Source organism: Filicampus tigris, chromosome 21, assembly GCF_054856515.1.
Source record: "Filicampus tigris isolate MCC_2025a chromosome 21, RoL_Ftig_1.0, whole genome shotgun sequence".
NCBI classification, from domain to species: Eukaryota; Metazoa; Chordata; class Actinopteri; order Syngnathiformes; family Syngnathidae; genus Filicampus; species Filicampus tigris.
The window spans coordinates 9,851,022-9,876,850 of record NC_141237.1 but is presented as its reverse complement, the minus strand read 5'-3'; the positions used below and the strand labels follow the sequence as shown (position 1 = coordinate 9,876,850).

At 43.9% G+C, this 25,829-nt stretch overlaps 1 protein-coding gene across 3 annotated transcripts in view; it reads right to left on the bottom strand.

Moving 5' to 3' along the window:
- Nucleotides 1-25,829, bottom strand: part of sspo (SCO-spondin) — a 58,049-nt gene that overhangs the window by 28,157 nt on the left and 4,063 nt on the right. For 2 of the 3 annotated variants that reach the window (XM_086021074.1, XM_086021076.1), the window contains 64 exons: nucleotides 25,722-25,804; nucleotides 25,361-25,531; nucleotides 25,044-25,267; nucleotides 24,819-24,921; nucleotides 24,446-24,604; nucleotides 23,915-24,000; nucleotides 23,692-23,817; nucleotides 23,324-23,480; nucleotides 22,255-22,507; nucleotides 22,032-22,173; nucleotides 20,966-21,107; nucleotides 20,320-20,492; nucleotides 19,940-20,158; nucleotides 19,553-19,718; nucleotides 18,729-18,990; nucleotides 17,322-17,526; nucleotides 17,069-17,163; nucleotides 16,390-16,646; nucleotides 15,875-16,009; nucleotides 15,504-15,706; nucleotides 15,257-15,384; nucleotides 14,914-15,023; nucleotides 14,681-14,830; nucleotides 14,479-14,572; nucleotides 14,153-14,362; nucleotides 13,611-13,816; nucleotides 13,367-13,481; nucleotides 13,021-13,142; nucleotides 12,666-12,836; nucleotides 11,493-11,726; nucleotides 11,285-11,407; nucleotides 11,119-11,216; nucleotides 10,821-11,052; nucleotides 10,573-10,725; nucleotides 10,180-10,317; nucleotides 9,911-10,093; nucleotides 9,651-9,801; nucleotides 9,405-9,564; nucleotides 9,185-9,233; nucleotides 8,932-9,036; nucleotides 8,699-8,826; nucleotides 8,333-8,453; nucleotides 8,122-8,249; nucleotides 7,905-8,046; nucleotides 7,644-7,814; nucleotides 7,378-7,558; nucleotides 7,196-7,271; nucleotides 6,870-6,891; nucleotides 6,662-6,782; nucleotides 6,327-6,540; nucleotides 5,608-5,749; nucleotides 5,323-5,496; nucleotides 4,926-5,102; nucleotides 4,192-4,269; nucleotides 3,957-4,112; nucleotides 3,704-3,859; nucleotides 3,457-3,621; nucleotides 3,187-3,378; nucleotides 2,584-2,706; nucleotides 2,114-2,243; nucleotides 1,219-1,344; nucleotides 1,039-1,130; nucleotides 427-609; nucleotides 187-357 (listed from right to left, as the gene is read on the bottom strand). In XM_086021074.1, coding sequence (XP_085877200.1) covers nucleotides 187-357; nucleotides 427-609; nucleotides 1,039-1,130; nucleotides 1,219-1,344; nucleotides 2,114-2,243; nucleotides 2,584-2,706; nucleotides 3,187-3,378; nucleotides 3,457-3,621; nucleotides 3,704-3,859; nucleotides 3,957-4,112; nucleotides 4,192-4,269; nucleotides 4,926-5,102; nucleotides 5,323-5,496; nucleotides 5,608-5,749; nucleotides 6,327-6,540; nucleotides 6,662-6,782; nucleotides 6,870-6,891; nucleotides 7,196-7,271; nucleotides 7,378-7,558; nucleotides 7,644-7,814; nucleotides 7,905-8,046; nucleotides 8,122-8,249; nucleotides 8,333-8,453; nucleotides 8,699-8,826; nucleotides 8,932-9,036; nucleotides 9,185-9,233; nucleotides 9,405-9,564; nucleotides 9,651-9,801; nucleotides 9,911-10,093; nucleotides 10,180-10,317; nucleotides 10,573-10,725; nucleotides 10,821-11,052; nucleotides 11,119-11,216; nucleotides 11,285-11,407; nucleotides 11,493-11,726; nucleotides 12,666-12,836; nucleotides 13,021-13,142; nucleotides 13,367-13,481; nucleotides 13,611-13,816; nucleotides 14,153-14,362; nucleotides 14,479-14,572; nucleotides 14,681-14,830; nucleotides 14,914-15,023; nucleotides 15,257-15,384; nucleotides 15,504-15,706; nucleotides 15,875-16,009; nucleotides 16,390-16,646; nucleotides 17,069-17,163; nucleotides 17,322-17,526; nucleotides 18,729-18,990; nucleotides 19,553-19,718; nucleotides 19,940-20,158; nucleotides 20,320-20,492; nucleotides 20,966-21,107; nucleotides 22,032-22,173; nucleotides 22,255-22,507; nucleotides 23,324-23,480; nucleotides 23,692-23,817; nucleotides 23,915-24,000; nucleotides 24,446-24,604; nucleotides 24,819-24,921; nucleotides 25,044-25,267; nucleotides 25,361-25,531; nucleotides 25,722-25,804 — 9,662 coding nt within the window. The remainder of the gene's footprint in view (nucleotides 1-186; nucleotides 358-426; nucleotides 610-1,038; nucleotides 1,131-1,218; nucleotides 1,345-2,113; nucleotides 2,244-2,583; nucleotides 2,707-3,186; nucleotides 3,379-3,456; nucleotides 3,622-3,703; nucleotides 3,860-3,956; nucleotides 4,113-4,191; nucleotides 4,270-4,925; nucleotides 5,103-5,322; nucleotides 5,497-5,607; nucleotides 5,750-6,326; nucleotides 6,541-6,661; nucleotides 6,783-6,869; nucleotides 6,892-7,195; nucleotides 7,272-7,377; nucleotides 7,559-7,643; nucleotides 7,815-7,904; nucleotides 8,047-8,121; nucleotides 8,250-8,332; nucleotides 8,454-8,698; nucleotides 8,827-8,931; nucleotides 9,037-9,184; nucleotides 9,234-9,404; nucleotides 9,565-9,650; nucleotides 9,802-9,910; nucleotides 10,094-10,179; nucleotides 10,318-10,572; nucleotides 10,726-10,820; nucleotides 11,053-11,118; nucleotides 11,217-11,284; nucleotides 11,408-11,492; nucleotides 11,727-12,665; nucleotides 12,837-13,020; nucleotides 13,143-13,366; nucleotides 13,482-13,610; nucleotides 13,817-14,152; nucleotides 14,363-14,478; nucleotides 14,573-14,680; nucleotides 14,831-14,913; nucleotides 15,024-15,256; nucleotides 15,385-15,503; nucleotides 15,707-15,874; nucleotides 16,010-16,389; nucleotides 16,647-17,068; nucleotides 17,164-17,321; nucleotides 17,527-18,728; nucleotides 18,991-19,552; nucleotides 19,719-19,939; nucleotides 20,159-20,319; nucleotides 20,493-20,965; nucleotides 21,108-22,031; nucleotides 22,174-22,254; nucleotides 22,508-23,323; nucleotides 23,481-23,691; nucleotides 23,818-23,914; nucleotides 24,001-24,445; nucleotides 24,605-24,818; nucleotides 24,922-25,043; nucleotides 25,268-25,360; nucleotides 25,532-25,721; nucleotides 25,805-25,829) is intronic. The other variant, XM_086021075.1, reaches the window with a different exon arrangement.

Sequence of the window (25,829 nt, the reverse complement as noted above, 5' to 3'; positions counted from 1 at the left end):
GGACAGCGACGATATAATATATTACATAAGTTAGCTTGCAAATTTTGTTTTCTTTATATCATATTTTCAGTTATCGTGGGTGGGTCAAATGAATCCCCCACGATATGCGATGGTTCACTCTATTTACATTGACAAAATGTAAATACAACACTGCCACACAGGATTAGGAACGAGGTAACATAATACCTGAGCAGGGATGGGCATTACAGTCTGCTGTCTGAATGTGTGGGCCGGGACAGCTTCTGCCTCCATGTTGTGGCGGGGGCGAAGTGCAGAATCGCTCTCGTGTTTGGACACCAGAATTACACTCAGATGAGCAGAGAGACCATCCAGACCACGCAGACCAGCCGCCATCCACTAGAATTACAACACAATTACGTTTTTGAATGTTTTTACTCTCATGAGAAATGAGGATGCCGCTCATACCTGCACAGTGGACGATGTTGCAGGGCTCTTGCTCTGCACTATCGCCATCGCAGATAGACTCAGCGTTGGTGTGGTTGCAGCTTCGGAATCGTTGCCTGATTCCCACATCGTCTGCGTGATGGAAACATGTCTTACTGCAGTCTGACCAGCTGGTCCATTTACTCCAAATTCCATCTGGTTCTTCTGCAACAAAAAAAAAAGGGAGACAAAGTCATCCTAACAAGAATAACTCTGATTGGCAGTAAAAAGAATAGAATTACGTAGCTCAATAACATAGATAGATGTCTACAAATAAGGCCAATACAAAAATAGGAACTAAAATCAAATGTTCCTAAAAATATGTCAAATTAGTGAAATCTAAAACCATGACCTTCTATGACCGCAGTAGAGTTTAAATTGATTTATAGATACTTATCTTCTACAGATGGATCAGTCTGATCATGTGTGATAACCTCCATAATTTTTTTAGCTCGCGTTAAACAGGGCTTCAAGTTACTGATACATGGTGCGATATTGTGACACATAAATGGTGCGAACAAAAAGGCTCCATTCAACAAAAGGCCCTCATATAGTTCAAGTAAAGTTTTAATGTGCTTGTATGAGAATGTATACCAGTGTGGCAGGGGATGGAGCACCGCTGTACTTCAGATGAGTCTCCTGGGCAGAGATGTCCTCTGAGTGATCCTGTCTGATTCACTGGAGACCTAACACGACAAGTATGTCCGAATCCTCAACTTGTAGACATGCAAATGCGTCGAAGTCGACAGGCAGTAGTCTCCGACGGCTGTTCACCTGAAGCGTTGTTGGAGCCCGAGCCCACAGGTGACATCACACGGTGACCATGACGACCAGGCTGACCACTGACAGGTTGTGGCGCAGCTGGAGGAGTTACAGGTAACTTGTCCATCCTGGCACATACTTTTGGAGACAAATATACATTTATGTAGAAGTCAATGGTATCCAAAACACATTGCTTAGTATCAAATAGTTTGAAGGAAGTGTGAAACAGCAACATTCAGACATACAGTGTTCCTGAGGAAAAATCTCAATTGCTTTTAGACACCAATATACCAGCAAAGCACTTTTTTTTTCCATTAGACAAGGCTATGGTCTGACCAAATTAAACACGTCCCGTCATGTCAACATAATTCCTTGGCATGAAAATGGGACCAAAAGAATATTTCTATACTAGACCCCAAACCAGCAAATATATAAGTGCGTTTTTCAGCAAATAATGGAGGCTGGTTAAAAAAAAAAAAAAATCTGCAAATTCGTGATTAGACAAAGGAAAACTCAAAATTACTTTAAGATAGGACTGTTTGTCATAATAAGTCATCAGTCATCATAACGGGCCAACTAAATTCACCTGCTATAAAACTGCAAAATCTAATACGTTTGGTAAAGAGCTGACATTGAAAAAAAAAAACTTAATAATGAATTGTCAGTGGTTTACAGAAGTGTTTTAAAAAAATATCAGACATCTCTCTGTATGATGCTACTAATGCAAAATACAGCAAAACATTCTTATACTTTATTTTGACAATCACATCTTCACATTATCGCTGTGTAACTAATTGAACTGAGACATTTATTTGTTAGGTGGTTCCTGTTTTTAAAAAGCCTTCGGCTATGAAGACCAGGAATAGATCAAACAAAATGGAAGGTAAATAAAAGAAATACATCTCACCATGTAGTACAATGGTCCCTGCTGATGGTCTGTCCTGGCTGCAGTTTTTGGCCGTTCCAGTGACAGACACATTGGCTTGCTCTCACACACTGTCCTCCCTGTAGGTACATTCCATTGGGACAGCGGCAGCCTGTGGGCGAAATGAATTTATACCTAAATCTGTATTTCAGCTAGGATTTGATAAACACTGGCATTGAGTCAGTGTTTGGACTTTCCTAAACAGAAAGTTAAGAATTGCAACTGGAGCATTCACTCTCCCATTCATTTAATAAGTAAAGGTATATTATCTTACACTGAAAAAACAAAACAAAAAATAGAACAAACACACATTGTATAAACTGTTGCCTTCCCAAATATAATCTGCTACAAAGTAATATTTGTGCTACATTTAGGGGCTATGGCTGCCTATACCGTTCATGACTCTCATTCTTTTGAATGAACCTGAAACAGAAATCGGCTTCAACACCAACCTGGTTTGCATTCTTCAGTGCAGTTGTTGGTGAAGCTGAGATGCGAGCAGATAGGAGGGCAAGGCTCAACTCTCCCAGTCAGGCAGTCTGCCTCGGACACTAGCACCATACCATTGACACAACCTGGAGAAACATTTTTCACCTACTGTTCATTTTTCAAGAACACATAGGATGTTCTAAATTAAAATAATATTCACATCAGACTGTGAACTATAGATCATTTCCAAATGTGTTTGAAACTGTTTCGAGATTCCCCCATGACCCTTAAAAGGCAAGCAGGTGCTTGATTTTGTGGAAACCCGTGCAAATGTGGTGAGGACACAAACAATTCAAGGGACTGTTTCAAACTCCTCCATGGACATAAAAATACATACAATAAATGACTGATTCTTCTATTGTGTTGAGAGTCTGGTTTTGAGAATTTTCTGGTTGACTTCCAATTGAAGGGAAAGTCACCAAATGTCATGTTGATAAAATGACACAAAGGCTATTTCTTATTGCCGTGAAAACGGCATTACGACATGACTGCACGACACTGTTGTAGTAGAATTTGCATACAACTCAAGCACCAAGCACAGAAAATAATGCTTGATCGAAAATGACCTGTCTGTGTACCCGTGTCTTTGGTACACGGTTGACTATTGCAGCTCTGACTTTGCTGGCTCATGCCCTCGCAATCCCTCCCGTCATTTTTAGGGGCAGGTGCAGAGCAGGTTCTCCTCCTCTGCCTCACGCCGCCTCCACACTGAACATCACACTCGGACCACTCCGTCCACTCCGACCAATGACCATCAACTACAAAAGGTGAAAATAGACCGGTGATTTTAGGAGAGGCCTTAAGACCTTGAGCAGGTTACAAAAACTGTTAGAAACCTGGGCATGGTCGCGGGAAGCAAGCACGGCTGTCAAATTGAGCCCCATTGCAGGATCCTCCAGGTAGCGCTTCCCTCACAACGTCTCTCTGTCGAAACAATGAGCCCAGACCGCAGGACACACTGCACAAACTCCATGAGGTCCACTGGGACATGATGCAGTCAACTGCAGGATGAAAGCAAATAGTGTCACTTCCATTTCAGTTCTTATTCATGAATTTTATCTGAGCAGAATGTATTTTACATACTGCAGTCTTTCTCGTCGGAACCGTCCACGCAGTCCTTCTGCAGATCACATTTGCGGTCCAGGTGAACACATTCGCCGCTATTACAGGAGAACTGCTTGGGAGAGCAAGGGCTTGACACTGGGGGGCGCTGCGTAGTCACTGGACTTACTGAGGAACCTAATTAGTCGTTGGGGTCAAAAGAATGCAATTTATTCACTTTTTACATAAAACATGTGTTTGTTGACATTTTTTTTCACAGATTATTCATGCGTACCACAGCGTTCTTCATCGGAGCCGTCCAAACAATCCCGGCTGCCGTCACACACCTGAGCCGAGTCGACGCAGCCAAATGAGCGGCATGCAAATTGGCCTTCCACGCAAAATACTCTGGGCAAGCCCCCATCATGCGGGGTTGTGGTGATCCACTGAGCTGTAAAATAGAGTCTGTTCAGTAAAACACGCATTGAATCGTAGATTCAGAATTAGCAACATCGTTTGGAGTCTCTCACGCTTTGTGGTTTGCAAGCCAGGAGCTCCAGGCTGGCGCGATGGAGTGAAATGCAGTCCAGGCTGGCCAGTAGTCACTTCTAATGGGAAAAATCTATATTGTTTTATTTTCATTTTCAAAAAACCTTGATCTGACCATGAAATATTCGGTGAGAAATGTTTTTAAAGAGCATTCTGGTACATGAATAATTAACAACAACCAGCTCTACCGTGTAGTCAGGGTTATGTTCATACACGCATTTGTTTTTGGCCATTCAGAATTCAGGTTTTAAACTTGTTTTTCTGATCAAACAGAAAACATTTTAAATTATTCAGCTTTCTGCTGTGTAAAGTGTAAATGTACACTTTGAAATGACTGTTCCCTCAAAATAGTGCAACACTCAGCCACCGTTGTCTAAACTACTGGCAAAAGTGAGTACATACATTCACTTGCAATGAGGTGCCATATTGAATTTCCAGTGTGAGAGAGTCAAAGTGTGACAAAACCAAACGCAACACACTTGCCCGCCATTCACATCTGAGATCTTATAACATTAAGAGAAATGGCTAATTGGACCCATTTTGGACATTTTCACTTCGGGGTGAGGTCACTGTTGTTTTGTTTACTTTATGGCAACATGGGATTTAGTCAGTGTTACCCCTTTTGTGAGATACTGTACACAGCCATGGTGGATCACTCATGGTGGAACTTAATATATGTTAAGTCTAATTGTCAAGATTACAAAGCCATTTATACCAGTGTGTGCAGTAGTGGCTTTCCAAAGTCCAGGTTGTTCTGTGACTCCAGCTGTAGCCACACCGGGCAGACCGCCTCGTGGCTTGGTGGTTTGGAGGCCTGGGGCATATGTTGTCCTGTCACCATGGAACCCTGGTTTCCCTGTGGAACTAGTCTGGTTCTGTAAACCTGGAAAGCCTGTGCAGAGAGAAGATGAGGGTAAAGAAAAAGGAATTCCAGACATAATCATAAGTAGCCGATGGATGCACTTTATTATGTTTCTACATCAATACTTTACTCATACTGCTTATCTTACGCATCTGTTGTGATTTTTGTTGTTCAGCTACTTCCAGAAAGCCGAATGATATTCCGATTTTTTTTGTAAATAGTGTATAATGGAGCATCCATGCGTTCTCACCGCAATTCAACTCATCCGTATGATCCTTGCAGTCTAGTCGACCATCACAAACCACAGCAATAGGAACACATTGTTCACTCTGCTGGCAGGCAAACTGGCCTGGCAGACAGCGTTGCGGTGTGATTTTACCACCACCAGAGGGAGATGTAACACTGATTGGGGTCACCAGCTCATCTGCAATAAATGTCAAGAAAAACATCACACCTTACTACAGCCTAGTTTAACAACCAATTTTCCGCCGGAGAAGAAAATCAAATAATGAAAGAAGCAACTGGAACTCATCACCTCCCCTGCAGCCAAGAATCTCAACACGTAGGTTGAACGTATGCCTGAACTCCACAGGAATGATGCGCAGGAAGCGGGCCCGGACGAGCCTACTGAGCCAGCGTGTCACAGGGGTTCGGCCCACCATACGTACCTCAAATATCTACACCGTAACAATAAAAGGACTATAAATATCACAAGGTTTATTCATCACATATAGTTCACATCCTATACCCCTATGGTGTTTATTTCTTTTCATGCAAATACAAGTTATCCCGGCACAGAAAGCGAAGGCAAAGTGCCTAATGTTAGTTTGTCCAAAATAATTAAAAATTTGATTTTGATTAAGAATAGACTATGCAGAATTCCGACTGCATTTGTGAGTATGGAAATAGAAGCTCCTTCATTGCTCCCCAACAATTCACTTTTCTCTAGTTTTCCAATTTGTGGATGTTTTTGGAAACCTATTCTCCATTACAAACCCTATTAAATATGAAAGTTTTGCTTTGGTGTCATCTTGTGGCATCTTGATGACAAGGATCTATGTTAAAATGAGGGGAGGAGATTCATTTAAATAAAAAAACATACGATAAAAGTAGTGTTTTTCCGCCATTTTGTAAGCTCTATAGGCAATCGGAAACCTTATTTGGGTGGGTGTCGATTAATTTCCCTATTCGTGGCAGGTCTCAGTTTGTAAACATTTTGCAATTACTCTGAGCAAAACCGTATATGTTCAATACCTTAGCAGGACTACCGGACTTGCCATCCTGTGTATAGTTGGTGAAGAGGCTGCCATGCAGGGCAAAGGCTAATCTGTATTTAGTGAGGTAACCCCACATGCGTTCACTGCCCTGGGTCACAACCCCTGAAACCCACGTGGGCTCCAGGAAATCAACCTGGAAGTACGGTTGGAGGTCTATAGGCAAGGGGCTCCATCCAGGCTCCATAACTTGACTGCAAACACCATGGGCAAATGTTTCAGTGTCTCTTGTCGTGAATGATTTAAAAACACATTAAAGAGCTTTATCTTTGCAGCTTGTACAGCAATGACATAACCAGCCTAATTATCACTCACACATTGGGAACGATATTCAGCCGACCGGCATCAGCGGGGTTGTTTTCACGATAGGACGATGACGTCAGCTGACCATAACGGATGCTTCCATCCTCCAGTCCAAGTGCAGATGAGCAGATGCCTACAAGGATATGTACACACAGAATGTTTAATATATTGAAGGGACCAAATAACTGGTACTACTAGCCTAAATTGCACAAGAACTTACCACGATATCCAGGGCCCCCATCCTGTAAATGTATTAAAAGTTTCATAAAAAGTTCATATTGATGCATTCTATCTTTGTCTATTTACTACTGTGCATTTTAAAATATAGTGAATGAATGTCGTCACATTAAAAGAGATGTTTTTGTTTTAATGTCATGTTTGATAAGAGAGTAAAATATATTTTACAGGTTTAGTGTGTTTATTTGTTATTCTAAGTAGATGAGAAAGCTAACAGCAGCGTGATGGGCGAATCCGGTAGATGTTCGAGAGGCAGCAAAAGAGTCAAAGAACACGAAAAGCAAAATGAACTTTGACCACTTTACGTACTGTTGGTGATATTGCAGGGCGAGTCACAGGGATCCTGGAAGGCGTCATGATCGGTGCGGCGGTGGGTGTGTATGGTCTGAGGATATTTATGTATGTGTAAATACCATGTCTATCGTATATCAGAAGGGTTTGAACTGAATAAAATATGAATTACAAAATGTGTTGCAATTTATTGATCTCACCTGTCAGACTGGGTGGTGATGTTCTCATGCAGGTGACATTGAGCTTCATCATCTCCTCTGGGACAGTGGGGAATGCCATCGCAACGTTTTCCTGTGTCGATACAGCCCCCTGGTGGAAGGCATAAGTACTGACCACGAGGGCAGCTATGAGGTCTTGTGATGGTCGGGTAGGTCTGTGTGCCTGGAATAATGAGGTCAGTGCACATACTTGGTAAAAGTGATGCATTTCATTTAAGTTGACTCGAGAAATGAGATGAAAATCTCACCACAGTACATCTCATCTGAGCCGTCGCCACAATCATCGACCCCATCGCAGATAACACCTAAAGGGCCGGCTGGCACACAGCGCCCATTTTTACACTGGAGTTCCTTTTCCCTGCAGCCACCTATTGGTGAGACGGTCGAAGTCGGTGTGGGCAAGGTTGACCGGTGGTAATCTGAATCAGAAAAGACCCCAAAAAATTACATTTAATATAGAGCACATATATATAAAACATATGTACTATACATATGCTACATCTACTAACCATGTTCACATCCCATAATCTCAAGACGAAGATAGATGCCATTATGGAAATCATGTGGTAGCAGGCGTACATACTGAGCCGCCACCATTCGGTCCAATTTGATCTCAGCAACCCCTCCCTCATTGTGGTTAGCATGAAAAACCTGTAGCAATAATGGCGCAAATGGTAGGAAAAAAAATCATTATCATACAAAAAAAAAACAACACGATTACCTGACCTTAGCTCTGGGCTGTGCGTCAGTCACAAGCTCTTTGTAAATGTACCACAGTCTTCCATCTCGGCTAAACTGCAGGTATAAACTGGAAACATACGTGTTGAACACACCACCTCCCTGGGTAAGTACCCCTGGAGAAAGGAACAGAAAGTGTCAATTAACAAATTCAGTGTAACATGTTGCGAAACAAGCATGGCCAGGTATAAAGGTGTACCAGTGATGTTGTATTCTTTCAGCAGGTCAATCTGTATGTAAGGGCTTTGAGTGCTGCTACTGTGCCCCTCAGGGCTCCGCTGTGGGAGATCCTTATACTCTTCTGGTTCTGGACTCCAGCCCTGCACATGTCACAAAGAGCACCATTTCTAAAAATGCATGCCCTTACATTCAGTAGGACGCGATTGCTGCTCATCATCTATCTTGCATTCATACAAATATGTCATAATAATATTGGTGCTTTATCACACAATGATGATTACTGGGTTGGTTGTAAGAATAACCCAGAAAACATAACCAGAACCAAATCATTAAAAAAATAAAAATAAAAAAAAAACATACAAACATTATTCCTTATATACTGTACCTGAAGGTCTGTGTGGGGGTCCCAGCCATGAAGGCGAGCTGCCTCAGGGGGGTGACCGGTTTGCTGGGACGAGGCATGGAAACTGGAGGCCGGAAGAAACTGAACGCCCAAAGGAGACCAGCACTCCTCTGAAGAAGAAGAAAGAAAATGATCATTACAGTCGATTTACCCCAATCGGATAGTGCCGAAAACATTCTCATGAAACTGTATGATGATATAATCAAGTCACTGACCGCCAGGTGGGAGCGGGTAGGTGGGCACCAAGGGAGTGGTGTCCTTTCCTGGCTCGGAAGTCACAGGGGAGGGGCTGACTGTCACAGCTGAACTTTCATTGATGGCTGTGCAGAAAATTCAATATATCTCGAGATCAATTACCAAAACACAGCAACACTGAAATATACACTACCCACAAAAAGTTGGGAATAAGGGCTTTTGGATCAAATTTCAGGATAAAACACAACAGAAAAGAGTGTGACTCAAATGTACCTTGACAGTAACAACATGTGTCACCCTCTCCTGGAACAAGACTCTGGCCCTACATAAATTAGGAAGTGTACAAACCACGCAATTACTCTAATCGGCAGGAAAAAAAAACAAGGCATGAATAAACATGGTGAAATTCAAACAAAACGATAATTTCTATATTTTAAGGCTTTTATTAAGGTAAATGCCGAAGTTAAACTGACTCCACAGCTGTGTCTACTACCTGAGGGCATCCGGTAACAGCGTACGGGCAGTAGGGGGAGCATTGCACCGAGAGGTTGGGCAAACAATGGCACAAGTGGCAATGGTGGGACCTCCATCTGTCTCCAACAGCGTGGGACTGACCTTGGTACTCACACTCATCACAGGGGTCAGTCTGACATCTGGGGAGGGAAAGAAATTGCATGAGAGGATGTTCTTTTTTTTTTTTTTTTTTTTCAAATTAAGCAAGAAGGACAAGGCTACGCACCGACGTGCTTTCCGATAGATCCCTCTGCAGGTTTTCCCATCTCCATGGTTGGTGGGGTTGTTTGGGCTCCGGAATGACCACTGGACACTCTGCACACCGCACGGCCCCAAACACTCTCCCCACTCAGACCATGACGACCAGGCACAATGTACTACGGAGTGATTAGGTGGGGGAAAAAAAAGAAGGGGAGTCATGATGATGGGTTAGGGTGTTTATGTTCAATTATGAAACAAATCAAAATCAATCATTTTAAGACTGACCAGAGCAGTCCGGGTTGGGTTGGCATCGCTGAGGTCTTCCTCTCTCACAAACACAAATCTCACATCCCACCTTCATCTGCTGACCTGGCCTGTAGCGCACACCTGCCAGCTCGCACGCACACTCCTCTGGCAACACACACTGCTGTGTGTGGCTCATTACTTGCCCGGCCGGACACCAGCAGCCTGGGAAAATACACCAAAATATATAATACTACACATTTTTTTTTTTTTTTTTTCAAAAAGGATCCAGGGCGCCCCCTTTGGGTGACCTGAGAAGCAGGGTGCTGCGGGATTGCAGGTCGTCCCGCTGCTGATGTGGGCACAGGACACTGGGCAGGGGGAACAGTTGTGTCTCACCAGGCCTGTCGGACAGCTGCTGTTGGAACAGCCATCCGCAGAACAAGGCCCTGAAACAGAACCAAGCAAATGATGTCAAGCTCAGTAGTTGCTCTTGAAGGTATGTACAAAAAGTTAAGCTTTCATGGGTAAAATTTTAGGATGAAGATGTGCTAAAACCTTCACAGGCAAACTTAATTTGACCTTAAACAACTGAATGGACATGTCCAACTGCTCAGTGGACATGTTCAGTGTTTCAGTTCTTTTTACACAACCTATTGCTCTCTATCAAGAAGCTGAAAGGCAAATGGATGGATGGATCTCACTAATTTCCAAGCTTAGGTTGGATGGTCCCGGGAGCTGGAAGCAGTCTCGACCTCCATTTTGGGGCAGGACGCAGTCTCTGTGTCGGATCTGCACTCCTCCGCACTCGCTCGAACAATTTGACCAGGTCACCCATGGAAGCCACTGACCATCCACTGCACGGTTAAGACAGAACATTTTCATTGACGGAATCATGACGCTTTCACACCGCTTTAAAAGATTTTCTGAAAAGGTAACTGCGCAATCATACCAGGGCAAGTGGTGTTGAAGCACTGTTGCCTCTGGACCTCCTGACCCCGACAGTGGTGCAAAATGTCTCCCGCAGGGCAAGATCTGCGCCGGCTCATGGAGCCTGTACCGCAGGTGGTGCTGCAGGGGCTCCAAGAACCCCAGGGGCTCCAACTTCGACAACCCTGCTCATCAGTGGGACCCCCGAGCGGTGCTAGTGAGGAGTCTGGGCAGTCTGCCACACCGTTGCACATCTGGAGAGGACGTTAATAAGGAGTTAGGTCACTATTGTTTACAATTTGGAGTGTTCATAAACCAACCATGTTGAAATTGATACAAGATCCATCGAGACAGGTGAATTCTGGACAGGTGACAGTGGTATTCCTATCACCAGGGGGCGCCGGAGAGACGGTTTTACCTGAAGATAAGATTTTACAGAGTTCTGTTTTCTACCACACGTCTCGGGGGTAACTTGGGACAACTCACCACACACAAGCTCGTCATCACCCCGCGGACAGTCGGGGATACCGTTGCACACTTTTGACATGTTGACGCATGTGCGATTGTCACATGAGAAGCTGCCGGGACAGGGAGGGATCCGAGCAGAGCCTAGAAGACGAAAACAAGGCTGAACGTCACCCTGTCCCTGGTCGACCTTTGCAATCACCCGACTTTGGCCTCATGTTTAACTTACCGCAGTTGTCTACGCTCTCATCTGATGCGTCACCGCAGTCCGGGTTGCCGTCACATAGTTGCTGGTAACGCACGCACTGGTCGCCGCCGAGGCAGGGCACTTGGCCGGGCCCACAGCGCGAAGGACACTGCTGCTCATCACTACCGTCCAAACAGTCGGACTCGCCATCGCAGTGCCAGGTCTGAGGCACACACTGCCCACCGGTAGCACAGGCAAACTCATAGGACCAGCAAGCTGTAGAGGACCAGAAAACATTGAACAAGAAGGCTTGATTTGAAGCAACCAAGCCGTCTTTCGGACGGCTACTTCATGTAATTTTTGTTCATTTTAGCAGGATGGCCTGGCGGTCCGCAAAAGCATTTTTATGCGTCTGGAACCGATTCACAACATGCTGGTCCAAAAGATGACATATTGCTGTCACGTCAGCATGGCTGAATTCTCCCAGAATAATTAAAGGAGACTCTGGGGATATGAGTCGGTTTAGGATTTTGTTTATACTCTGGAATGAAATGGAAAAGTGGATGAAAAAAAAGCTGGAGGGATTCTCTGGAGAGATAAAAGGGCTGGAGGGTGACGGCCAAGTGTTCAATGTCAGAATTGCAAAGTGTTTTTTGGCACATACGGTTGAGTCCGAGTGTGTGTTGAGAGAGATAAACACCGCTCTCTGTTGTTTATTAATGACCTCTGAGCCTCGGTCAGTCTTATGGGGGCCAAAAGCATCCATGTGAACCTCACTACCCCACTGGTTTAACCATGTTTTTGTGAATACAAAGAATTGAAACATTTTCATGCATGCAGTCAACACTCTACTTCACTCTTAAAACTATTGAGTCAAAAGTGACCCAGATTGGGTGAAAGAGCTAACTCAGCACTAGGTCTAAAATGCACCAAGCCAGTTTATATATACCCAGTACAGTGGGTTGAGGGTTTGACCCAGCATATTGGGTGAAGATTTTGATCCAACAATGGGTAAAAACTACCCATACTTAACATAAAATTTATTTCAACTGCAGTAAACAAAACTCAAAAAATGAGGACCAGCTTCAGCTCTTGAGCCCGCCCAAATCCAATCTGCAAACCAATCAAAATAATGAACCCAATCTGCTCAAAATCAACAACTTCTCAGCGAGTGGGTTAGGAAACGATCATTTTTTTTAGTGTGTACCATATCACCTGATGTAGGCACAGTCGGGATCAAAGGTGAGGGTAGTGGAGTTATGAAAGAGTAGCAGTTGGTTGGTTTTTCGTCCTCTCCAGCCGGGCAGTCTCGCGTTCCATCGCACAGCGTAGTGATGGCAATACATGTGCCATCACTGCAAGCAAACTGGTCAGGTCCACATGTCACTGTACATCAACAAAAAAAATGACTTCAAGAGGAGGGGACATAATTCAGGACTGCCTCTCACGTCCACTTCTGAAACGCTCAGCTGCAATGCTCTCACACTGAAATCGTTTTTGCTCGCATACAATAGCGAACCTCACTTGCAGAATTTCAGAATGCTGCAAATGCTCTTTTTTTTTTTTTTACCTCTGATTGGGCAGACAGTCTCATCTGTTCCAGACAGGCAGTCTCTATGTCCATCACACACTTTCTCCACAGGGATACACTGCTCCCCTGGGCACTGAAATTCTGTTTGTGCACAGGCACATCTAGAAACCAACGAAAAGATGAGATGAAGAGGTGTTTTTTTTACTAGGAAACAGAACAAAACATTTAAATTTGAAACTGAACTGTGTTTTCATGTCATTTGCTCGACAAAAATTGACTAGAAAAAACACGATACTAAATATGGGTAATGTTTGTGATAACAAATAATAAGATGAAAAAAAAACAAAACAACGAAATTAACTTTCAGCAAAATCCGCAAACATACCCCCGTTCATCACTGAGATCCCCGCAATCATCATGGCCGTCACATCGATGAAGGTAAAGAATACATCGTCCTCCAGCACATAGGAACTCCCCTTCACCACACACGACACCACAATCTGGGCCGGTAAACAGAATTCATCCCAGTAAATAAGAGCTGGACCACATTTGCTTTATATTACTTGAAAATTGCATTTAAAGGTGCTGCATGTGATGGCAACTGCTCGTCACTATACCACTTGCATTACCTTGCTCATCAGAACCATCAGCAAAGCCACAGTCCAGCCGTCCGTCACATACACGGCTGGCTGAGAGACATTTCCCATTGGCGCACTGAAACTCCCCTGGTGGGCACGCCGGCACTGTAGTGGCAGGTCCACAGAACTCCTCATCTGATTGGTCAGCACAGTCTGGGTGGCCATCGCAACGCAAAGCCAGGTTCAGGCATGGTCCACTGAGAAACCCAACAAAATAACGAGGAGAAAAGTTGGCGGGACATCGCCAACGCAATTCAGTTTCCGGATAGGATAGCGACTTGGCAAGAGCTTTCTTATCCTACAGCAAACGCCTGCATATTTGCTATTTGTCATTCGTAAAGTCTGTATTTGCTGATTTTTTGGGAGGGAACCTATCCTCTCGCCTTGTGCTTGCTTAAACAAACGTTTGGGATCGGTCCTGACTCCCCGCACGCAATCTTTCGAATTGTAATGCGTCATGATAAATCTGCGAAAACATTCAAACTCTTTATGGCTGTACCGCGCCGAAGTAAAGTGATTGAGTGAGGGCATACCTTGGCGAGCTGGTGCAGCGGAAATGCTCCGGTGAGCAGGTGAATGGACAAATCTCATCAGAGCCATCACCACAGTCATCCTCATTGTCACACACCCATTGAGAGGGGATACAGCGACCACTTGCACAGGAAAACTCCGATTCCAGACAAGTTGGCGCCAGATGGGGACAAGCCACCCCATCACAATGCCACACACCATCTTTGCAAGAACTGCATGAATACAAGCAGAAAAAGACCATTCATTCAGTATGATAAAAAAAAAAAAAAAAAAAACAACCAAAACACATTTTAATAATGTCTTTTTTTCTGCGTTTATATGGCCTGACCAGTTCTGGCAGTGTTGAATGATTGTCGTTCCAGGAGGAAACATGGACCCCTCCCACTCACACGGGCAGTGGGTAGGAACTGAACAGCTGTCACCTGCAGAATAAAAAGCCGATCATTAATGTTCTCCTGTCAAACTTTTTGTATTTACTGTACACTACTGACGAAAAACTTAGGAATATAGAATAAGTTTCATACTCTTACCATATCGAACAGTACCAGCAGGGCAGAAGCAGCCCTCCACACAGGATAGGACGTCACACTGGGAATGAGGACTCTGCTGCACGTTGGGACATGAAGGGGAGCAAGCTGGACCACATGGGTCATAAACAAGTCCATTTTCACATTGCAGGGCTTTGACAAAAAGAGGACCGGAGAGAGAACTTGAGTAACAATCTCCGGGAACATTAGACAAGTTTCATATTTTGCCTACATACGACAGAGCTCCTGGGACCTCCAGCGAATGTAGATCCCCCTGCGGTTACACTCCTCCGCATAGGTGGCGATGGCTGTGCACAAGCACTCGCAGTCCCCGCCAGAATCACAGCTGAATGTGAAAGGAGGGGGAAAATGAGAGCACGGACCTTCACCAAGGCTCCAGTGACTTTTACTAGGTCGTAGGTCACCAGAAATGCAGGTTAAAAAAAAAAAAAAAAGAAACCGGAAAACGTTGCTGATTATAAGCAAACCAAAACCGATTCTCTCTTCGGCAGATGTAATGAACCATCTCATCTCATCAGTGTACATATACAACCCGTGTAAATGAATGTTGTTACTCACCCACATGCATCAAAAACACACCAGTCGTAATACTGCTGGAAGGGCACCTCAAGGTGGCAAAGGGAGAAAAGCTCCTGAGTCAAGATGCCACATTTTCTCCGGGCCCATGGCACTCTGTGTGAGTTGACCTGCGCATAAATTGTGTTTTAATCTTAGATTCATTCATGTTTTATCATTTTTCTTGCGCAAGGTCACGGGTGAGCTGGAGCACACGCATTCACAGCTCCGAGTGTGTGTATGAACTCACCGTGCAGGGGTCTCGGAGATCTTGGTCCGCTACATCCGGGCAGGATGGGCTGACCTTCCAAGAATTGCCAAATAGCTCAGCAGTGGACTCCACTATGCCTTGTCGTGTGGTGAAGTCGTTCTCCGTGTCCCCATCAAAGTTACCGCACAGGCCTCCGACTTTTCCCCTCAAGTGTGCGGCCAGGCGCACGTAAACACGCATGCCTGCGGGCGACATGCGCTCAATGATGCTGTTAGCTCACTTCCATATTTTACAAAAACAATGGCTCTGGATGACTATATAGAAATACATACTAGTATGTACGACGGCAAACCAAACTGGAATCTAGAGATTATCGTGAAAACATTCCAAGCTTTGTGTGTGAGTCCTACCTCCATCCCACAGCAGAGTGACCCCAAGTCTGGAGGAAAGCGAAACAAACATGCCCACTTGTTCCAAACTCAGACCACTCCCACTGTAGGTCTTGGGTAGAGTGACTGGCATCCCATTAACGGTCACTGCTTTACCTACATTAAAGATTCGATTCCTTAAAACTCTTACATACTAAACATTTGACATGCACACTTAAAACTCATTCACTGCCAAAAACGTTTTTATATGTTTTTTCACAGACCAACCATTCAATCCCAGAATTATTTTTTTTTCCGATTTTTTTTCAAACGTTTAGGGTAAAAGAGGGTCTGAAGATGTCTGGCAGTTAATATGTTCCAGGTCAGTTATGACATGAGCCTATAATATCCTCATAGTTGTCAGTTGTCAAGACACCCTTTCATCACTCTTATACATAATGTCAAAATAGGTCAAAGTTGATGTGAACAGTATGTCAGGATGAAACAACTACAACACAGTATTGGCTCACAGCTTGCAGTATTACAACATTTCGTACCTCTCAGCAGATGTATCATGGTGTTCCCCAGGCTGAGCGTAACGGACTTCGTACATGTGACACCGGTGCTTCCGCAGGGCACATTCTCCGCCGTGACACTGAACAAACCGCTGGTCTCGCTCGCCAGCACATACTGGCAATCGCCCAGGAAAGAGAAGTAGCGACCGTCGAAGGTCACATAATGAGGGTCTCCAGTAGCCACACACATGCCGGCGCAGGCCGATTGGGTGCAGTGCCAGTGGCGCTCCTTACACACGCTGCGAGAGTAAATCAAGTATAGATGAGCTCGGTGATGAAAAGGGAACATTTTGAAAAGAGATTTTAACAAATGTATTGAGCGTGTATTCTTCCACTCAGCTACGGCTTGAATTTCTCTTCAAGCCAAGCCGTCCTGTGTGAGCCGACTGTACCGTTCTGCCACCGATCATGCAATCATTGGGCAGACTACAAGCCAATCACTACACACGGCACCAAAAAAAAACCAACATTGCAGCCGTTTACATGTTCAAAGATTGAACAGAAAATGTTCAAATGATGTGGGAAAGAAATAATCTTCTGGAAGTAGGCTGTTGCAAAGCATAAATTCAAATGGCGGTCACTAGCAATTGGAAGATTCCCAAAACAGGTTGACAAGTGCAATATTACAAGGGCTTTATTCAGTGAAACCGTGTATAAGTACCACGTGTTGCAGTCTTTAGTGATGGTATCATTGTTGTAATACAGGCGGCCATTATGGCGACACGGGCACTCGGCAGGCAGGACACACTGATCACCCTGTAGGAAAGACAAAATACATGAAAAAAAAAAAAATCGACACTCCACATGAAACTCAATAAGTTCCAAAGTCTAAAAAGCCATAGACATCACATAACTATGATCAAATATGTTCGATTTGTCCCATTTTCAGGTTCAAAAGTTGAGTTTACACCTACAAGCAGCACGGTTCCATGGGGGCACACACAGCCAGATAAAGGCTCTCTGCAACTCAGGAGGCCAGACCCTTGCTGTTGACTCGGAGGGTCCAAACTGGAGCACGTGAGGAGGCAGGAACGTGGAGCGTAGATCAGAGAGCCAGGACACTTGTTGACCCCTTCGCAGGGGCCCTGTGTGCAGTTGAAGCGCCCCTCCTCACACACACTACGGAGAGTTGAGGGGCCAGAATTGATGTCATGAAGTACAATGTTTGTTGCGTTCAGAGTTTCGCAATAGACATCATTGTAATAACCACAGTAAGCATTACTAAGCCTCCTAAGTTTGGATCATCACAGCCGCTTTGTGGCGAAGAGAAGCAATGAAATCAACCTATCCTGTTGAAAGAAGCAGGAACATAGAGTGATTTCATCAGAGCTCTTGCACCACCACACTGCTCATACAGATTGCTGCAGACTTTCTCGCAGATTTTCCCTATTCTTGGCAGGCCTTGGTTTGTCCTTCAAAATAATGTAAACTATTGCCTTAGTACTGCACCTGTATTTCAATTAACACTGTATGAAGGTAACTATTGTCTATGAAGGTTCAGAATTGTCTTACATTTAAATAAATATCCGTTTGAAGTGGTCCTCACTGAGGATTGAAGTCGTTAGTCAGAAGTTCAAAATGTGAACAATACGATAATTATTGGAGTACTTTTCTATCTTCTTTCCACTTATTTCCTGAAAAAAAATAATCGTTTTGCAGATCTGAGAGTTCCGCCCGACAGTGACGACATCAAACAAAGCATTCCTTACGACAAGTAGATCTCACTTCAGTGGATATCAAAGGATTTGCTCTGCACATTTTGCTTTTATTTGGCTTTTAGGGGCGCTATTTTCGGCCAGGAGAGAAGAAAGTTATACGAAAAGACAAATCCAGTGTGTCCTTCGAGTGCTATAAACGGTGGCTTACTCATTGATCGTTTATCGCAACTAAAGTGGAACATAGATAGTTATTTTTATGACATGCAGTAAAAGAACGCATAAGGTACCACTAGGTCAGCTGGAGATGATATCGTTAGCCTAATTGTATCATTGTCTAATCATTCTAACCAACTTTCAGAATACAAAATATTCACTTTTTTTTAACCTATCCCCCATTATTTTCTGCTCTTGCTTTTACGGTCATCTTGGTGCCAAGGCACCATGCTGCACTTCATTTCGACAAAGATTCTCCTTTGCTGCCATCTAGGGACGTCCTGGTGCAAAAGAATACTGTATGTTGAAGTGAGTTGAGGAGCTTGATTTATACAAAAGTGTGCTTTACTCCCATCTGTATAGGCAATTTTAAACCTTTGTAGGTGAGTTGACGGGGGGAAAAAAAAAACATTCTTAGTCGAACAAATGTAATCTTTGCTTTCAACATACCAGGTATTACAGCCGTTTTCCACAATGTCCCCGGGTAGATATGTCTTGTCTCCTTGAACGCACGGGCACATAGTGGTGGGCACACATTGGCCTTGGTAGTCCTGCACTAGTCCTGCAGGGCACTGGCAGCCCGGAACACACAGCTCATCACCACCACCACTACCGTCACCATCACAGCTCCAGCCGTGCTGCAGGTCTGAACACTTGCGGCCACATGCTCGACCGCACTCGTGATGCACCTGGCCCCCGGAGCACTGGACGGCTGAGGGGGGAATGGGTTGCATAAATAAATGTGTTAATCATTGGCAATGACACAGTTAAAAAGTTCAAACAAAGGGAATAATAATCAGGTGTTGCAAAAGCTGTGGGTTTGCTTTGTAAACTCCCATTGGATTTTGTTTTGTTTTGTTGTGGTTTATCTCTGGCTCAGTTAGAGATCAACATATATGAACAAAACAAAAATATGTAAGAATCAACTTCCACTTTGATTTTTTTTGTTTTCTACAAGCGTAGGTCCACTATTCCAATCCATTCATACAGTTCAATACAGTGCCACTATCATGTGTTCCTCCTCCAAAGTAAAATAAAAGCTCGGTTGTTGTAAAAATGGCAAATCCATATTGCCAAGCTGCAGCCTTTTTCACAACCAAACAAAAGGGCACTGGACCAATTCCTGTTTGGTCGCTTGCACACATTTGTCATCCCAGTAGGCCTTCAGTTCATGTATCTATTTGACGTTTCCACGTAGAAATAGAAGTATCATCATTTTAAAATGTAATTTTAATTCCTAGCTGTAGTTCTACATGTTGTTCTTCCATACTTACAGCAGAAGGTATGGTTACGCCATTGCACAGCTATACCCTCCTGGGCACAATGTCTGGCGTAGGCAGTGAGCACTGTGCAATGACAGGCCTTCTGGGCCACACAGCTGCACACTTCTGATTGACAGACTCGAAAATAGGGCTCCCTCTCCACTACATCGTGACATGCCTAAAGGAGGGAATGAATGTGAATCGGACTTTGCAGGCGTACATTACATGAAATGCAAAATAGCTCTCGGGCACACCCCTAAAATGACTTTTTCTCATTGCCCGCCATCTGGATGACCAACATGCAGATTAAATAAGTTTTAAATCAGCGATTTTTTCCTAGTGGTTTCTTTATCACAACCATTCAGTTGTGGAATGGCCAAGATAACATTGGAAACTAACCTGGAATACATTGCTGTGTATGATGGCGCACACAGTGTCAGCATAGTGTCTCTTCTGGGTGTAAGTAGTGCAAGGGTCTGGAGGGGCTCCTCCGGGTAGAGTGCAATGTTCTGTGGTGAATTTGCCAGCAAAGGAAGACACGCTGCTCTCCACATCTCCTTCTGGGGTCGTAAAATCATCATGCTGGTTCCAGGTCAGTGTTCCACAAAGGCCGCGCACCTACAAAATAAAATATACATAAAACATCTACACGCCTTTAGTCTTTTGGGATAGGATTCTATCAGCAACGTATTGACTTGGCAGAGAGGGAGGGATCACAAACACGACTCCAAAAATAGTACTACAAGGGCTTGGAGTAGAAACTGACAAGTGAAGGCCACCTTGTTTGTGAAATGAGGCTGCAAAGTAATGATGATGAGGGGTCCATCGAGGTGCCACAGAAGCTGAGCTCCAAAAGTCTGGATTAGGAGAAAGGCAGACGATGCCCTCCGCACTACCAGGTCCCCGGTCACCACAGGCAACAGTTCCCTCTGGCCGTTCAACATCACCGCACCTAGAATAATCAATGCTAACTTTTTGAGGAAATCAAATTTCAAGCTAAGCCAAAAATGATACAAAAAAGTCAACACGGCCTTTTAAGTGGTCGTATGTTTTGTTTGTTTGTTTTGAAGTTTAACAGTATGGATGCAGGCGTCTTCAGCACTGTGTTGTCCCCGCAACACATCGGAACACTATTGGAAGAGATGCAGAAAAATGTACAACAAGAGGAGGACGCCTCTTCAATGTACCATTTTTTTTTTCAAATCTGTTATTCCCATGGAGCACAGTAAAAAAAAACATTTGCATGTGTTTCTGCTCTGATCACTTAGCCTGTGTATAGTGTTTCCCATTATATGTTAGCAATAAGATAGGGGACTTGGTGTTTCAAATAAAGCTTTAATTCTCTTTTGTTTTATGTCTCAGTTTTACAGCAAACATTAGTTGAGAGTGACACGTGTTGCCTCAGTTTTTAATGACCAAACTCACCAGGGTCTGTGATGGTGACTGTGGTGCGAAGTGCTGTGACCGTCATCTCGATTAGACAACCTAGGCCTGTTGCGCCATCCCCTCCGCGTGCTGTGCACTCACCAGAGCGCACGGTCACCACTAGCTTTCGGTCGACGTAGTCCTGAAAATAAATTGGAGCGCTGAAGCGACGTGGACAACTCAAGTCAAAATGTACACATAAATTGAAGTACAGCACTCCCGTGCGATCTAATAAAACTAAAATGACGACTACGATAGTATTCAGTCGGCTGCAGATCAAGGTGGAATTGTTAGCGAGCAACAGTTTGTTTGATAGTATCATCATTTAAAGTCAATATTTAATGTTTCATCTGCATAATTGAGTGTTTGCTCAAACACCAGGCAACACATGAAATGTTGCGCAACTCCTGTGGATTTTAACCTGACTCTTCACAACACTGTCAATTTATGAAATATACATATTGAGAGAGATCAGCGGTACTTTCAACAACAAGAACTTTCATTTTTATCAAGTGATCATCATTTTATCCGAGAGTACCACAACACTCGTGTATTCGGAAGGTTTGGGTGGTAAACAAAATGGTATGTTCACTAAGGGCCTGGCTATGGAGTTATGCTTATTTGTTTTTATTCCATAAAACCTGTATTCTCATGTTATTTATAATCCTCACATTTTACACTCCCGCGGAAAGACGGTGGAGGAATTACTCCTTCAGGACTGACAAGATACATCGTCCAGCTCAACACGAAGCAGCCCAAACAGTTGCACAAGTAAATTTGGATGTCAAAAAAATGTCATCTGTCATGGGTGGCATTTGTGCAACAAATGGGATTTTCAGAATTCCAAGCAGCGTTCTCATTTTTACAGTGGTTATAAAATGGAATTCAAAACCTCAAGTCAGACAATTTCCCAACACAGGACTTGATCTCAAAACCCTCACGACTGATGTCAAGGGTGTGACCCACTGAGCCTTCTGATGCAGCTTTTGTATTGAATCTCATCCGTGTGTGTGTGTGTGTGTGAGCGGTCCTTACTTGTCAAAGAAATCTACTGTACTTCTCCTACCTCAACAATGGTAAAAGGACAGTCCCCTCCTTGCAACGAGTATCTCTTTTTGTCAAAGGTGGTGACATGGAGCGCTCCGACCATACTGCACTGAGCAGCGCATTTCTCCCCAGTACACTGCCACTGACCTTCTCTACAAACACTACATTGGGAATATGGAAAATGTTAACCAAAAAAAGGCACAATCGTGTGACAGGAACATAGAAGCACACATCCACCTCACCAGGTGTTACATCTCTGCTGTATTTTGTCTCCCGGCTGGTATGTATGCCTGCGGTGGAAACAAGGGCAATCGTCTTTTTTCAGGCACTGCCCCTGGTGAAGATAGAGCCCTGGAAGACACTCGCACCCCCCAACGCACTCCTCCCGGCACTGACCCACTGATGCAGCTGGTCCTGAGGGTTGGGGGGATGCACAGCTAGGGGGACACGAGGACACACAGTCTGAAAAGACTTGCCCTTTGGGACAGATGCGAGCTGGAGGGATGCATATGGGAGGGAGACAATGGGACAAGATTAAAATGTTAAGGTCATTTACACATCCATCCAATTTTGTCACTCACAGGGCACATAATAAGACAAAAGTAAGTGCGATTATATTAGCACTCACCTTAACATGCAATTATTTATTTTAGCTAAGTAAGAAAAAATGAAACAACCATCACAATTGTGTTGTAACTCCTTTCGTGCATTTTTTTGGACACGTCAAGTTGCTTCGAGTTTTAGGACGTACACATTATGCGTTATTCTGGGCAGGTCAAAACTGTTTTGGTAATTTGTTATCATATGGCTAAATCAGTTCAAACAAGAAAAAAAATCAGTTTTTCGATTTTTGTTTGAATATATTTTATATCTTTTTCTCTGAGTTTTTGCGATGAATGGTGTCAACCACATTTTTTAAGTTTTTCTCAGAGGGTCTAAATGAATCTGAAAATCATATACAGTACTGTATATTAATGGTAGGATTCATTTCATTACGTATTGTAGAAATACACAACTATTCGCCCAATTGATTGTTATATATATATTGTTAAGGACAATTAATTTGAAATCCAAACTCATAGAAAATTGTGGCATGCAAACATTTCACCATACAAATATCACTCCATTTTTGTTCAAAGTTGATTTGGAGTAAAAAATAAATAAATTTAAAAAAAGACACGCATTTGCTTTACTGTACTCCATAAAGTGACCTTAGCTGGCTCTCAGACTATGACTTTAACACCTCTATACTAAAACGATTCATTTTAATTGACTGGAGTAGTAGCCGAATAATTATGTTAGTATCATTACCACAAAGTTTGCCTCCCCTCCAAATGATGATTACATGTTGCTGGGCGCACTCTCGAGCATAGCTCGCCAGTGTGTCACACACTGCTGCTTCTCTCTCCTTGGGTGGCAAGCTACAGAAAAGATACAGGCATGTATCTAGGTACGCCGCTGGGTCCAGCTGAAAAACATGAGAAAACGTTGGGACGAAATGATTCTGTGGGCTTCCAACAACAGACCGAAAAGACAGAAATGGACATTTCTCCTCAAATATGAAGTACAAGTCGCATGACAAGTTGTGTTTTTAGAACAAGTTGATGTTTATCTGTATGGCAGCGTTTGCATATCGCCATGTGACGATCTGTGGTATTTTATAATGGGTGAGCACTCACGCGAGGGTGGCACTGCGTGAAGGGGCTTTCGAGTAGTCGATGACACATGGACTCTGCTTGCCTGCGTAAAGCGGCATCTCCCATTACGTCACAGCTGTGTCCGAGCTCCGCGGCATCACCGCAGCCCTTGAAAGATTATGGCGAGCAATTGGAGAACTTCAAGTAAACAACGAGAGCCACACTGCTGCAGTTCTACTTTAATGGACAGTATATGGCGCAATACTTCATTCTGCTGGTCAGGAACTTTCCAGGAGTTGCCGAAACTAGCAGCATACTGGGACACGGTTCCTCCCATTGTGGTGAAATCATCTACAACAAAGAAAGTAAATGAATTACACCGCCATTGGCAAATTCAGTATCATCCAGTGGTGTTACCAGGATGCCAGGTGTGGTAAAAAGTGCTACAATGCTCAAGTAGGTCGAAATCCACCTTAAAACGTGTTTTTTTTTTCTCCTTAATTGAGATAACTGTTGTTGTGATTTGGGCTAAGCAAATAAAAGTTGATTTGATTTTATTTGACTTAGAAGACATCCATAACTGAACAGTATGGACATGCAGGTGACAATGTTTTTTTTTGCTTTTTGTTAAGGTGAAAGAGGATGTAACAACACAAACAAAGGTTAAAACTTAGAACCCAACCATAACAACAGAACTACATCCAGTTTTCTTTGGGTGGGCACTGCCCACCCCTGAAGGTAACGCCCCTGGTAACATCCCTTTTGTCAAGACTTGGTCAGAGTTGAATGAACGTACCATTTGGGTTGTTGTTGTAGATTCCACAAAGCCCCCTAGTGGCTGCCAGATGCTCAGACGTTACTGTCACATAGACACTGTTGACCAGGTCAAACTTCAGCCTCACCCCGAGGCCACTCTCCATAAACACAAAATCTCCGAGCCAGTGGATACTCACTCCTACAAAAGTTGAGAAATAAATCACTGAAATAAGTTTGAAATGTTGGGATTGTCCTTGTCCACACCAGATTCTTCCAACATCCCAAAACATGCAGGTTAAGTGATGACTATAAAATGCCCATGGGCCTAAATGTGGATGTCACTACTGTATATTCTTACCCCGTAAGAAATAAATGTTTTCTTGTTGACAATGTGAGGATGAGCGACAGCATACCATTTTGAAAGAGGGGTTCCCCATTTGGAACATGAAGGTTGTTGAGGGTTAAATTCCTGTCGTGAATTGTAACCAAATCAAGGCCCATCATCATCCGCAGAGCCTGAAAAGAAAGGACCATGACCACATTGTACTGAATCTAAGACCCACAGCAAATTTCATATTTAATTAAATATCTGCAAATATTCCCCAAACTACCCCTGGTATAGTGGAAGCCTGTCATACCTTACTACATTCTCCTGCGCTGACACAGACCGTACTGATGTAGACTGCCCAGGTCCCATCAGTGGATGAGGCCAGCAGGTAAGTGCAGCCACCCTGGAAGTGGAAGTGCTTCTTGTCAAACGTGCGATAGTGGGACCCACCCCAGGACATGCAGGTGGCTGAGCCTTGAGGCGCCCTGACGCTACCGAGAAGACCCCCGCGTACTAGTGGGGAGAACTGTGAGTCTGGAGGTGGGTGAAAAAGACAAGCAAGTCATAAATTAAACAGTTGTTCAATTCACCTTGCGCTAATTTGCATGTGTGTTCATATTTTGGCACCTGGCAGGAGAGTGTAGGTGCAGGACAAGCAGGTCTGGTCCGAGGCATTTCTCCAACTTAATCCCCACTGGCTGCTGCAGCACTGCTCCATGGTCATTAGGGAAGCGTTATGGACACCAGGGAACTCCGCACAACTCCAGGTGGAGTAACACTGGCCGTGCATTCCTACACCTGAGTGGGTGTAGACAAACAGCTGTGGTGAGTATGGGATGGGAGTCAAAACAATTGCAAATTGATGAAATAAAGACGGAAACTTCCCGCATTCGTCAATATAATATTGCAATGGCAATCCATTAAAGGTTTGGCACACAAAATCAAATATGTTATAGCTTATTTTTTCCAAATGATTTATTTCTCTTACCATCTGAGCACCGTGGTCCACTCCACCCTTCGCAGCATGCTCTCACTGTCCTGTTCAACGTTTGGCTTTCCATCACTGGCAGTCTGAGGCGGTCACAAAAGTTAGTTG